The following is a 13,678-nucleotide window of genomic DNA, read 5'->3' on the forward strand; positions in this document are numbered from 1 at the left end:
GATGAAGGGGGATGAAGGGAGAAGTATTGGCAGGGGGACCCAGCCAGCCTGCCTGGAACCAGCCATGATGCCTATAGCCCTACTCAGCTGGCCCTGTTTCCCAGTAGGGACTATTTGGGCAAGGGTGGGGTTAAAGAGGGTACAAAGGACTAGGAGGACAAGGGATCATGGAGAATGTGCACAGCTGAGTCCAAGAAAGAGGTGCCATTGGGCAGAATGGGAGGCAGACAGAGGCGGTTCAGGGCAAGGAGACCCCTATGTGACTGGCCATCTCGCTCTTCTCTCCACAGTTGCCAACTTTGACCCCAGCACATTCAGCTTGATGCGCTGTGAGTTCTGTGGAGCAGGCTTTGACACCCGAGCAGGCCTTTCTAGCCATGCCCGAGCTCACCTGCGTGACTTTGGCATTACCAACTGGGAGCTCACCATTTCACCTATCAATATTCTCAAGGAGCTGCTGGCAGCATCGGCAGAGCGCCCTGTGTTGGTAGCCCCAGGCCCGGGGGAGCCTGGATCCCCAGGCTGTGAGAGGGAGATGCTGGGCTTTGGCCCACCCAGCCTGATGACTTTGTCGGAATGCAGAGGACGGGGCTCACCACTCTCTCCATTTCCCCAAGCCTGGGGTGATGAGTTGGGGCCAATCTACCGAGATGGTAAGAGAAATCTTGAGTTTTTCATACAATAACATATATGACTCCTGCCTGGTTCCTGGGGAGAGGGGAGGGACCCTAAGTTCGTGGATTCCAAAAGGTTCCTGACTAGTTTTTTAGTCTGTAGTAGATGATTTCATGAAAGATGTGGCACAAGCCTAGAGATGAGACACCCTGGAAGGTTGAGAGTAGATTTTAGGAGTTTAGGTCCCTTATAACAACTCTTCTTTCTGCAAAGAGCTTTTCCTACATTTGACCCCATGGTCTCTCTTCTCTAGGTCATGTTCAATTGATCAACATCCTTAAATGCAGATGGCATTGGGCAGGGAATCCCTCTATGTTTAGCCCTGAATTTGATACTATTGGGGAGACATGCTCCTTCTTTCCCATTTAGTTTGGTTGGAGATTGGAAGTCAAGACAAGATTGGTTGTGGTCATGAGTCGTTAAGACTAAGGGCAATATAGATCCTGGAATGTACCTTTGTGCCATCTACTCATTTTTTATCATTCAGGATCAGAGAGATCGTAGAGCTTGTCCAGGGGTTGCAAAGGTGGTAATTAGCAGAGCAGTATGCAAACCAGTCTTTGGATGCCGAATCACTCTTTTCCAGTGGACTGTACTGATATGTACATAGGCTGATGAAGTTCAGGGATCCTCAGGGTCTTGAAGTATGGATATGGATATGGATATGGATAAGTGGAAGAGAAATTGTGGAGAACCTTGAATACCCCTGAATATTTGACTCAAGGGAGTGATATGATCAGCTGGATCTTAGTTGATTAGACTAGTAGCCTGGGGAAGATGGGTTGAAATGGAAAAGGCTGTTGATTAATCTGTGTGAAGTGATTCCCTGCCTTAACTAGGCTGGGTATGGTGGGGATCTGCGACAGAAAAAAAAAATGAAAAAGTCCCTGAGCCCAGGAAAATGGTGGAGATGTTTATATCAGAGAGACCTGGAATGGGAAATTTGTTTTGGAATTTGGAAAAGAGTCCTTTATGAATTCAGAAAATTGTATATGGAATTAATCTCTGCTCTTCCCCATGCCAAGATGACTTTTTATTGCCTTATTCTCTTGGTGAAGATGCTATATCTCAATTCTTTGAGGTATCTGCAGGCATTTCTCTGGAAATAATCTCTGGGACCTCCTCTCTCTAGAGATAATCACTCAGTCCTGATTAGGCCCTTTCCAAGCCTACTTGTTTGTGGTGATGCCCAGACTACTCCTACTTTTATTTAGGGGATGCTTGGGTTGCTGATTTGGGAAGTCTAACCTTGTAACTGAGCCTTGGGGTAAGACCCACCCCAGCTTGGAAACTAGATGAGGAATCACAAAGTTGCTTTTCACAACTTTCAAGCACTAAAGCTACCCAAAGACTTGTGACTCAAGGGCACAGACCTGGAAGCTGCCTCCTCCACATGTGGGTTTGCCCTCTCCAAGCCCTGGAGATACAAAGAAAGGCTAAGAAACAAAAATAGTTTAAGCTTTCAGTGGAATGGAACCATCTTTCTACAGCTGTCCTTGGCCCATGAATGAGGGGGGACAGTTGTAGTGCAAGATATGTGACTGTCTGAGGAGCCTTGAGGTGCCCTCTAGTGAAGAGGCGATCTTAACAGTTTTGATATTGGGGACTCTTGTAGCAGTTTGGTGAAGTCTATGAAGGGACCCCTTCTCAGAATCATTGGTTCCCAGCATCCCTAAGTAAAGGAAATGCCAAATTTCAGTTAAAGATTAGTAAAAACAAAGATTTTTTTCCTTCTCAAGTTCATGATGAATCCCAGGTTAAGAAGCCTGTTCTTGAGGCACCTGAGTACCTGGCTGTCCAGCGCCACCTGCTGATTCTGGGCAAACTGTATGGATGCTTGCCTGGCTTGGGGAATTAGCCTCAGGCCCATGGGGTATCACAGTATTTTAGAACTAGACCTTTAAAACCACCAAGGCCAACACCTTCATTTGTTCTAGCAGGAAGCTAAGCCCAGAGAGGGAGAGTGATTTTCCAAAGTCTCACAGATGGCAGGGCAGAGCTAGGATTAGAATGCAGCACCTCTAATTCCCATTTCCACTGGAAATTATGAGTAAACCTGAGGTCAATGTCTCTTCCTTGTGTAAAGTTACTGGAAGCTAGTTTTCACCCTACAGGACCCAGAAAATTCATTCCTGTGCTTTGAGTGCCCTTGAGCAGTTTCTAGTGTAGGTTTTCCCTTTTTTTCTTTCTTTTTTTTTTTCTTTTTTTTCTTTCTCTCTCTTTCTTTCTTTCTTTCTTTCTTTCTTTCTTTCTTTCTCTCTTTCTTTCCCTCTTTCTTTCTCTCTTTCTAGGCAACTGGAGTTAAGTGACTTGCCCAGGATCACACAGCTAGGCTGTGTCAAGTGTTTGAGGCCAAATTTGAAACTCAGGTCCTCCTGACTTCAGGGCTGGTGCTCTATCCACTGCGCCACCTAGCTGCTCCCCCTTCCCCTCCCCCCTCCATTTTTCTTTTTTGACAGGACAGAATTTCCAGATCCTGGGTTCTGATCTTGGCTCTCCCACGAACCCCAATCTCAGTTTGTCCTCTCATAGCCAGAGTTGCCAATTCTATTGGAACTTGGTCAGGAGCAGAGTGGATTATCAGTCTCTGATAATCCCTTTTTTCCCCCTACCAGGGAAAGAACCAGTATCTCACTCTGTGGGGACCTGTGCTCTTTCTTTGGAGATTGATCATCATGTTGGTTTTTTTGGTGGTACTGGATTGGATTGGGTGTTTTTTCTCAGAGGCCTGAGCCCCGGTTCTTTCCACCACTCTATATGGCAGTCTTCCTTTATGGACATTGTCTCCTTAAGCTAAAGGATGGTGGCAACTTCCTTGGCTGAGAGCCTACTGCCAACCTCCAGGGGAGCCAGCTCACCTTTAGGCTGCGTCTTTTTACGTCATCTTCTCAAGTTCTACATGAAGAGAGGATGCATGGCTTCCCAGCGCACCATGAGTCTGCTTTAGGAGACTGATGCATTAGGATGCCAGGAGAGAATTTGGGGTCTGACTTTTAGACATTTTCTCATTGGACTTTTAGGGCAAAATTAGGGGCACTCAATGGGAAGTGTAAAGTGGTAGATTGGTTGGTTGATTGCTGTCTTTTGTTCTAGAAGAGGACCAAAATGACATCGCTATATTAAGAGTAGAGTTATAGTGATCTGAATGTGGCTGATCAGACCAATACCAGCTCGAATGCTCTGCCAGCTTGGGTACAAATAGTCTCTATGAACATATGGAGGGCGCTCTCTAACTTTGAGCATTTCAAGTTTTTCTGAACTAATTCAAATTCTGCTTTGCTCATAGAGCACACACCTTCTCTGAGATGAAGGCACATCATGCTGGGTGGTCCTGGGCCAGTGTACCCCATGTAGTACAATCAGAGCTCTTGAAAGTGTCCTTGTGCCACTTTTTCTGACCACCTTGTGAGCACTTGCCTGGTGGTGTTTCTCCATAAAATTATCGTTTTGGCAAGTATGCATGCGTAGTGATAGAAAACCAAACCAGCCCAACAGACTTCCCAACAATTCGGCGGGGGAGCCAGCTCTCCCTCGGAAGGCCGGCCACGGGCTGGCGTGCTGCGTGGGGATTCTCCACGGTGGATTTTTGATGGGCCTGGCTTGGGATTCCACACTGGGGGGCCTCTTCCGGGGAGCTCTCCAGGGGCCTCGACGTGTCCGGAGGGGAGAGGAGTTGGCCGTCCTCGGGGACCTTGGAGCGGTGGCCAACTTCTTGGCTCTTTTTCCTTTTGTAGCGGAGTTGGACTGTACAGGATCACTTTCCGATTCTGTGCCTGAGGTCAGACTGTGGGAGAACTTTGGGCTTACGGCTCCACAACTGGAGCCCCAGGTTTTTTTTTTAATAACCATGTTACGGCAGAATTGTTTTCCTCTGTACTCCAAAGTATTTTGTATTTTTTCCTGAGAAAGGGCCCGCGGGTTTGGAATTGGCAGAGGGTCCGTGGCCCCTACTGACGAAGGGGATCCGGAGGCGCTTGGGAGACGGGGCCTGGAGGTTGGAACCGAGAGGGCTCCGCCCCGAGTTCACAAGCATTCTATCTAAAGCACTGGGTTTGGCTTCTGGGAGGTCAGCCTGGGTTCAAATCCCGCTTGCTCCCAACTCCTGCCTTGGGATTTCGGTCTGTCACTTTTCTGCGGACCTCGCAGAGAATGGGGAGGTGGACCAAGTGAATTCTAAGAAAGACTCTTTCCTCCAGAGGGAGGGCTGGGCTGGAAGGAGCCGCGTCTTCCAGACTGGGGGCAAGGCGGGGTGAAATAAGGTGGAAGGAAGAGAGAATGGCCCTCTGGCGTTCGCTTGCTCCTGGCTGGCGGCTAGCTCGGTGCTCGCTCTCTCGGGCCTGAGTTGTTCCGCGGGCTCCTCCCGTCCCAGCTACGGGTGTCCGGGCGTCGGGGCGGGGCCGGGAGGGGCGGGGCGGGGCGGGGCGGGGCGGAGGAGAGAGGGGGGGAGGAGGCCGGCGCTCACTCGGCGCTCGGCTGCTCCCGCCTGGGGCGGCCGCCCCGCGTGCGCCCGGGACCCAAGATGGCCGCCTCCACCGCCCAGTGCCGAGTGACAAAAGCGGACGGGAGGGCGGCGGCGGCGGCGGGGGCCGCGCGGGGGGGCCCGGGAGCGCGCGCGCCCGCGGGGGGGCCGCCCCCCGTCCCCTGTCCCCGTCCCCCGTCCCCTTCCCCGCCACCTACACCGCCGCCGACGCTGCTCCCCGCCACCGCCGCCCGCCGCTGCTGCCCGCCGCCGCCGAGAGACGGGCCCGAGCCGGGGCTGGGAGCTGGAGCGGGGAGCGGGATCGGGCCCGGGACCGGGGACCGGGACCGGGAGCCGCGCCGGGTGAGCAGGCCGTGCCGTGCTGCGCCTCGTGGGGATCCCGGGCCCTGGCCCGAGCCGGAGCAGGCGCCACGGGCCTCCCTTCCGGGAAGGCCTGGGAGGCCGCGAGGCCCGGCTCGAAGAGAGGGGAGCGGGGCCGGTTGGGGGAGGGAGAGAAGAGCTTGGGAAGCGCCCGGCTCTGTTAGTGCCCGGCCAGGGCCTGCGGAGGAGGCCGGGATAGCAGTTTGGGGGGGGGTTCTCACCCGGGTTAGCCGCCTTGTCTTACTGGGGGAAACTGAGGTCGACGGTTCAGTCCCTAATTCTCCCTGCCCTCCAAAAAGAGAACCCCCCCCCCCCAGCCTTGTCATTTCTGCCTCCATCATACCAGCAGCGTGCTCAGGCCGAACCTTTCCTCCTCCCTTCGACTCCTCATCTGTAACATGAGGGAATTGTCCCGAGTCATCTCTGAGTCTCTTTTCCGGCCCAGAGTTCGTCATTCTTGTCCTGGGGAACCCCACTGGGCCTTGGAGGGTCAGACTGCCCCGGGACGGGGTGGCTAACTTCGGTGGGGGAGGGCCACCCCGGCTCTGTCTGCCGCCTGTGGTGAGACGGGCCCAGAGCGGAGGAGGAGCGAGCTGTGTGCATTAGAGCCCGAGCCGGGACACAGAATTCCCGGCTCCAGATCGGACCTCTGCCCTTTTACTTTTGTGGTCTTGGGCAAGCCCCTTTTGTCTCCGGGAAGCTTATCAGCCTCGTTAAAAAAGGTTTGAATCTCCAAGCTTTTGGTTGTAAAATCATAGTTAAGGGCCAACTCTTTCTCCCAGAACCCACAGCATGTGCCCCGGCTTTCCCCTATCATCCTGGATATTCCTTTTCTCTGCCTCTCCTACTCCTTCCAGGTCCATCTTTGTGGCCTGACTGGTCGACTGATGGGATTGTCTACTGCAACTTTTCACAGCAGATCCAACTAATGTTGGAGAGGCCCCTTCTTTTCTCAGGACTGCCTTCCTACCTCCTGGTCCCAGGCCACCTGAGGAACCCCATTGTCATGTCTCTACTGGAAGAGCCAGAAGTGGGTCTTCCCAGGTGAAATGGAATGAGGGAACAGACCCAGTGGGGAAAGCCCAGGCAGAGATGGAGGAGTATAACATTTTGGAATCAGCTGAGGTTGACCCTAGAGCTCTCTCAGTCTAATCCTGTGACTTTGGATAAGTCATTCTGTGGCTGTAGGCCTCAGCCTAAGTCATCTGTGAAAGGAGGAGGGTAGCAAAATAACCTTCAGTGAGTCCTTCCAGCTCTAAAGACTAAGTCCTCTCGTCATCAAGTCTCAAAACAGTTAGGTGCCCACGGTCACCTAGGTAATGAGTAGTGGAGAGGAGACTTCCTATCTGGCTTCTTTAAATTCAGTGCCTTTTTTATCTTGATACTCATTTGAGCAAGTTATGCTGGAGTTGGCTTGAGAGAATTGAACGGATAGCTTGTTTTGGGTATGAAAAGATTTAGTTATTATGCGGTGTGTAGTCACTCTTGCATGACATTGACATCGTGTAAATCTGCAGCTTGAAGAGAGCATGGTTAAATGCAGAGTCCCTTATTTTTCTTTGGGTAAAAGCTTGATTGATAAGGATACCCAACTGCTTGGCTTCTTCCAGTTTAGAGCTTTTCATTGTATTTAGCCAGCTGCTCTCCAAACCCCAAGATCTTGCCTTTGTTGACTCCAGGGTATTTGGGGCAGACTGAGATTCTATGGAGATTGGATGAAGAGATCTAAATCTTTGAGGCTAGGACTATGGCCAACCCGTTCCTGCTTTGTCAGTCAGTATATGGATGCAGCCGGTATTGTGTATAGGCACCATGCGAAAAACGAGGCTGTTGTGTGATGCATTGGTTATTGATTGTTTTCTGCCTCATGCTGGGGGGCTTCCTCTTCCTCTATTCAGCATGAATATATTTCTGTCTCTTTCTCTCCTCATGCTCCCACCCTGGACAGTTCTGGCCTCTGAGGAAGAAGAGATGGTGGCTATGGAGCTGGCCTCACCCCCACTCCCAAAGAAGAGTCTTCCCCCAGGGCAGCTGGATCAAACTGCCAGCAGGTTGGGTAACAAGATGTCGCCAGAGATTCCCCACGGGAGCAAACAAGAACCCCCAGACCTCAAAGGTGAGTTTCTTCGTCATCTGGGGCAGCTGAGGAGGGTATTGACTGGAGATTCTCTACTTCCTCATCCCCAACTTATGCACTTTGTTAGTGAGAGTGCCGTAGAGGTCGTTAGAGTCATTTGCTTTGGTAAATTCCCATGAGGATCAGTCATCCAGGGAGTTCTTTGTGAGGCCACCAGCCCTCTGCTTGGGAATTCTCTTTGCCAATCAGAACCCATCTGAGAATTTGCTTCTATAGCCCTCTGGTCATCTACTCTGCTATTCTCATGTAAAGATGGCCTCATGGAAGGATACCTGAGGCCAGGCCTCAGAGGTGCCACCTTAGGTGTTTCTCTTCCCAGCGTGACCTCATGTGCCTGCCTGTTCTATGTCTCTGTGTCTCTCTTGATTTCCAGCTCAGAATCTGACAACATGTGAGGTGTGTGGTGCTTGTTTTGAGACCCGAAAAGGCCTTTCCAGCCATGCGCGCTCCCACCTGCGTCAGCTAGGGGTGGCTGAGTCTGAAAGTAGCGGAGCCCCCATCGACCTGCTGTACGAGCTGATGAAACAGAAAGGAAAACCTGACAGCAGCCCCCTGCCCCTACCCCTGGCCAAGAAATCGGGCTCCCCAAAGGAGGCAACTGCCTCTCCCCGCCCAGGCCTGTTGACCCTCAGCAAGGCAGTTGACAGATCCCCTGATATCCCCATCAACAAGGCCATCAAGTCACCCCCTGGCTTCTCATCCAAGGGCCTCTCCCACCCACCAGGCTCCCCTCTCCTCAAGAAGGTGCCGCCTGCTTTGTCGGGGTCCCCCCCACCCAAGAACCCTGAGGACAAGAGCCCCAAGCTGCCCCTGAGCCCCCTGTCAGGCTCCCCGAAGGCGCAGTGGCCCCAACCAGAGGATGAGGGGCCCCTGAACCTCAGTGAGTTGGGATTTTTTAAGCTGGGTAAGGTCAAGAAAATTTGGGAGGTGGGACCATGGGGAAAAGGGATTGGTGGTGGGGAGGGGGATTATATGTGGCTGCTAGGAGGCCCGATTTAATACAGCAGAACTAGTACCTCTTCCCCTGGAAGGAGTTTCAACTTAAGCACTTGCAGCTCAGGTCAGCTTGGGCATCTGTCTGTGACTGAAAGCTAAGATGGAACAGCTTATCCATAGGTCCCACTTGTTCTCATCCCCCACTACTTTTCTTTGCTGCTGGTCCCCTGGACTGCAGCTGTTGAGTGGGGCCATCTCTCTCATGTTCCTGATCTTCCCCTGGGCCTAAGACCTGGGAGACAGATATTCAAGCATCCAGGTTCCCCTCCTCCTGGATTCTGCCTAGTGATCCTTCCTTGTCCTGCAGCCTGATACATCAGCTTGGTCTTTTTTCCCTTGGTGACCAAGAAACTCTAGGTCTATGTGAGACTAGACAGGGCTCCTCTTATTCTGCCAGTACCCCAGTCACCAGAGTGTTGCTGGAGGCCTTAGGGGGCCTGTGGACTTTTGCAGAGCACCAGAATCAGGGCACCTCTTCTTTTTCAGGCCTCTGCTGGACTTCCCCTGTCTGTATAGAACTCTCACTGGGGCTGTGGGCTCCATAACAAACCTCTTCTTTTGAGAGTTGGTTGCAACCTCCTGGATTGGTTGAGCTCTCAAAGAAGAGCCACTGGTTCTGAGTCCCTGTGAGGTCCCAAGGCATAGCTCTTGTAGAGTTCCCCGTCCTCCCCCTTCCCCCCCACCTTTTCCCCCTAGATACCTAGCTAGGGCTTTATTTGTACTTGGGTCTGGTTAGGAAACACAGGTGCTCCACCTAAACAGCATCCTTTGTGAGGGGAGGACAGCAGTCAGCTGCACACTTGCCATTTGCTTGCCCCATTGAAGTGCCAACACTAGTCCTGAGAGGGCAGTTGAATACCTACAGCTTTGTCTCCTTTATCTGAGTCTGTCACCCATCTAATTCTGCCTCCTTAATTCCTCTGGTACAGTTGCTTTTCAACCATTCCATTCCCATGGGTGCATGGGGTTCCCTCTGTCAGCTGTTGTGCTTGGCTATGTGCCACTCGCCAGGTCTGTGCTCTTGGCTTTGACCCAGGTAGTATACCGTGCCCTGCATGGCATCCCATGATTGGAGCCCAGGGTTCAAGTTTGTATGGATATGGTGAGGGACTCAGGAGTGTCAAACTGTTCCAACTTCCTTTCAAATGAGCTACTACCCCTCACTCTGAAATCATGGAGCTTTTGTCTTCTGACTCTTGCTTGATGTACAAAGTTGGATCCCCCCAGGGGGATTGTCTCTGGGCTTCCCAAGGGAAAGCAAGGTTAAAAAAAAAAAATGAACCTCCAGAAATTAATCTTTGGTTAAAATCTTTAGTCCTGAGTATCTCCTGCAGTCAAGGAACGAACCAGATTCTGTGACTTTTTTGCCAGGAACTCTGGCATAAGTGGCTGAAACAGACTCAGTCTTCTGGACCTTCCACTGCTATGGCTCCCCAGGGCCTGGCTGGGGTGGGAACAATACTTTCCCCTTCCCTGGGGGACCAGCAGCATGGCCCCAGGGGAGCGGGCATGGTGACCCCCCGTATGTTTTGTCTCCGCAGCTTTAGATAGTGATTCGGGCAGAGAGCTTGATTGCCAGTTGTGCGGGGCCTGGTTTGAGACCAGAAAGGGCCTGTCCAGTCACGCCAGAGCCCACCTGCGCCACCTGGGGGTGAGCGACCCGGATGCCAAGGGATCCCCCATAGACGTGCTTCACGAGCTCATCAAGAGCGACGGCTTCCAGACCCGCCTCCCAGCAGAGCGGGAGGTGCTGGCAGAGCCTGGGCGGTCTGGCTTTTCGGCCCTCCGGCCCTCGGCCACGGCTCTCTCACTGCTCTCCCCCCCGCCCGCCAAGAAGCCCAAACCGAGGGCGTCGGGTGAGGCCAGCCTTCGGGGGAAGCAGGATCTCTCTGCCAGCATATTCTGGGCCTCAGACGTGGAGCTGTCTCCTCTCAATCTCTGTAGGTTCTCTCTTCCACTGTCTCTTCTCCCCTCCAGCCCCTGCTTCCCCCTTGGGGGTCCAGGGAAACTTTTATCACTTCCCATTTGAGGGAAGGAAACAGGAAGGGTCCTTCATGTGACTGGGCATTTCTTTGTCCAGGGGCCTGGGTTGTAATTGACTAGGAGGCTTTCCATGGCCCTACTTGCCTGCCTCCTCTGGGAGGGGACACCATTTTTACGGGGCTCTCCTGGGAGGGGAACCCTTGGTTGGGCTTCCATTGAGGGAGCCATTCCCCTGTCTTGGAGGTTTCCACTGCTCAGGTTCTCATCTTTGCCATCTGTGGTCACTCTTTGCCTTCGGAAGTCCCCAGGGCCCTGTGATCATATGGAGGGTGGTGTGGGCAGTTGTATCCTCAACTTCAGAGGTCTCTTCTAATGACAGCACTAGCTGCTCATTCAGGAGCCACCGCGGTTTAGGGAATTTGGTCACCATGGAGGAATCGCATGCTCTAAAACAAGAGCAACTTGAAGGCTGTTGACAAAGTCCTATGAGACAGAGGCCAGAGCTCTATCAGCCCTCCTCCTTTACTCCAGTAGTCCTACTCCAGCTCCACTGAAAAATGGGGACATGAGTGGAAATCACAGGAATTGTCTTGCAGGGGCAGCTTGCTTCAAGTGCCTTCCTATGGGGAGCATCTCTCATCCCCATCTCCTCCTGACTCCCTATTCTCTCTCTCCCTCCCTGCTTTCTGCCACCTTGCTTAGATAGCTTTCTCTGACCCTTTCCTATTAATAGTCCTGAATCAGCTCATTGATATCCTCTTATCCTTGGTTGTGCAGGACCATTTGGTGATATAGAGGGGAGAAGGGGAGGAGTGAGGATTTTGGTAATCAACTCCAGCTACTCTTCCCAGTAACCTTTCTTCCTTTCTCTTTCTGCAGCATCAGGCCCAGAGCCAGTCAGGGACATCCGTTGTGAGTTTTGTGGTGAGTTCTTTGAGAATCGAAAAGGCCTGTCAAGCCACGCACGCTCCCATCTGCGGCAGATGGGAGTAACAGAGTGGTATGTCAATGGCTCGCCCATTGACACCCTGAGAGAAATCCTGAAGCGCCGGACCCAGCCTCGGGCTGGAGGACCTCCCAACCCAACCTTGCCAGGCCCAAAGGGACTGGCCAAGGCAATGGGTGGGGGACCCGGTAGCTCTCTGGAGGCCCGAAGTGCTTCAGAGCTGCATGTACCGCCCTCTGCCAAGAAACTGCAGCCATCCAGCAGCCCCCTGGGCCACTCACCAACCACCTCTCCACCTCCAACTGCTCGGAAGATGTTCCCTGGTCTGCCACCTCCCTCCCTCCAGAAGAAATTAAAGCCTGATCAAATGCGGATGGAGATCAAACGGGAGATGTTGGCTGGAAGCCTGCACAGTGAAGGACACCCATCTGATGGACCCTGGTCACCACGTGAGGACATGGCGCCCCTGAATCTATGTAAGTTATACCCCGAGTGATGGGGAGGGAGGAATAAAACAAGGTAGTCAGGTCCAAGACAGAGACACGTAGAAATCTGGGATTCTGTTAGGAATGTAAGTGGAAAGGGCCTACCTTTATGATTAGGAAAGCCAAGGCAGGAAGAGGATCTTTTTCCTATTAAGGGAGAGCTGCTGAGTTAATGCTTTCTAAATCTGGCTCCCCCCACTGACCTAGGGCACTGTGGGGGTTAATAACTGATTGTGATTACAATAAGTGTTAGAAGTTCTTCTACAAGGTACTGGACATGCTTTGTCCAAATTTGCCTTGACTAGAGTCTGTGGAAGCTCTTCTACCGTGTATGGGTCTGTAGAGGGAAGGAAACCGGGATTGGTTTAGGTCCAAGGCTCAGGGACAGTTAAGTCAGACACTGAAGAAGTTTGTTTTGAGAAGTGCACTAGATCAGAATAAGTCCTAGGAACCCTTCCTAGAACAACCACCAGCCTATCAGGAGGTCAAGGCCTAGATAAGGGAGCCAGGGAAGCATAGTTTTCATACTATTAGGTAGGCTTAGCATCCTATACTTGGGAATCTTTCCACTTCCATCCTTCTCTTCTTTTCTCTGCAGCTTCCCGGGCTGAGCCAGTCCGGGACATCCGCTGTGAATTCTGTGGTGAATTCTTTGAGAACCGAAAGGGCCTGTCAAGCCATGCACGCTCTCACCTGCGGCAGATGGGGGTAACTGAGTGGTCAGTTAATGGTTCACCCATTGATACTCTTCGAGAGATCCTGAAGAAAAAGGCCAAACCGTGTCTTATTAAGAAGGAACCTGCCACAGGCGAACTGCCCTCACCCTTGGGTGAGGATGGGCCCAAATCCCCTGGAAAGGTGCTTCAGGCCCTGTCTTTGACCCCATTGCCTGGTCGTCCTGGCAAACCGGGGCCTGGCTCTGCCAACATACCCCGGGAGATGACCCTTTCTCCTCTTGCCACCAAACCGTCTGCTGGTTTTCTCACCCCTTTGACGGCAAAGCGGCCGTTGCCTGATGACCGACTTCTCGCTGGGGAATTGAAGCCTAAGACCTATATACAGACAGAGCTGCCCTTCAAGACCAAGACCATTCATGACAAAAGCTCACACACTTGTAAGTTTGGAGTTGGCGGGATTGAATGGAGAAGTGGGAATTTGTACAATCTGGCTATTGATCAGTCATCTGACCTTTGGTTCTTTGTCACCTAGAGGTGAGGGTGGGTGGGTTCTCTTCACAAATGATGAGACCCTCACAGATGATAAGATCCTTGGGGTTTGGGGAGTAAGGGCTGGATATCCAGACCACTCTTGCATCTTTCCACCTGCCTTTTGCAGGCCTTCTTTCTGTTCTACATACCTATCCCTGATCCTTCTAAAATAGAAATATCTCTTTAAAGCTTCAGAGAGACCTGGTTATCCCCTGGGTGGGATATATAGTCTTATTGGAAGATATCTCAACAGAGATGCTTTCTAGAATCAAAGCTACAAAAATGACCTAAATACATAGTACAAAAGTGGGTGTGGAGTTTTCCCTGAGTATGGAGGCAGGGACACTCTTTGTTTTCTCTAAGTATCTGCTGTTCTCTTACTGACCATACTAGCTTCCTTCTAACAAC

The 13,678-nt window shown here is 52.0% G+C and overlaps 1 protein-coding gene across 13 annotated transcripts in view; it reads left to right on the forward strand.

The window, feature by feature from the left end:
* Window positions 1-13,678, forward strand: part of WIZ (WIZ zinc finger) — a 48,467-nt gene that overhangs the window by 24,571 nt on the left and 10,218 nt on the right. For 4 of the 13 annotated variants that reach the window (XM_074306527.1, XM_074306489.1, XM_074306498.1 and 1 more), the window contains 6 exons: window positions 291-653; window positions 7,464-7,631; window positions 8,026-8,556; window positions 10,190-10,588; window positions 11,511-12,053; window positions 12,661-13,176. In XM_074306527.1, coding sequence (XP_074162628.1) covers window positions 291-653; window positions 7,464-7,631; window positions 8,026-8,556; window positions 10,190-10,588; window positions 11,511-12,053; window positions 12,661-13,176 — 2,520 coding nt within the window. The remainder of the gene's footprint in view (window positions 1-290; window positions 654-7,463; window positions 7,632-8,025; window positions 8,557-10,189; window positions 10,589-11,510; window positions 12,054-12,660; window positions 13,177-13,678) is intronic. The other 9 variants (XM_074306590.1, XM_074306505.1, XM_074306512.1 and 6 more) reach the window with 6 other exon arrangements.

The sequence above is a fragment of the Sminthopsis crassicaudata genome, chromosome 1 (genome assembly GCF_048593235.1).
Source record: "Sminthopsis crassicaudata isolate SCR6 chromosome 1, ASM4859323v1, whole genome shotgun sequence".
NCBI lineage: Eukaryota > Metazoa > Chordata > Mammalia > Dasyuromorphia > Dasyuridae > Sminthopsis > Sminthopsis crassicaudata.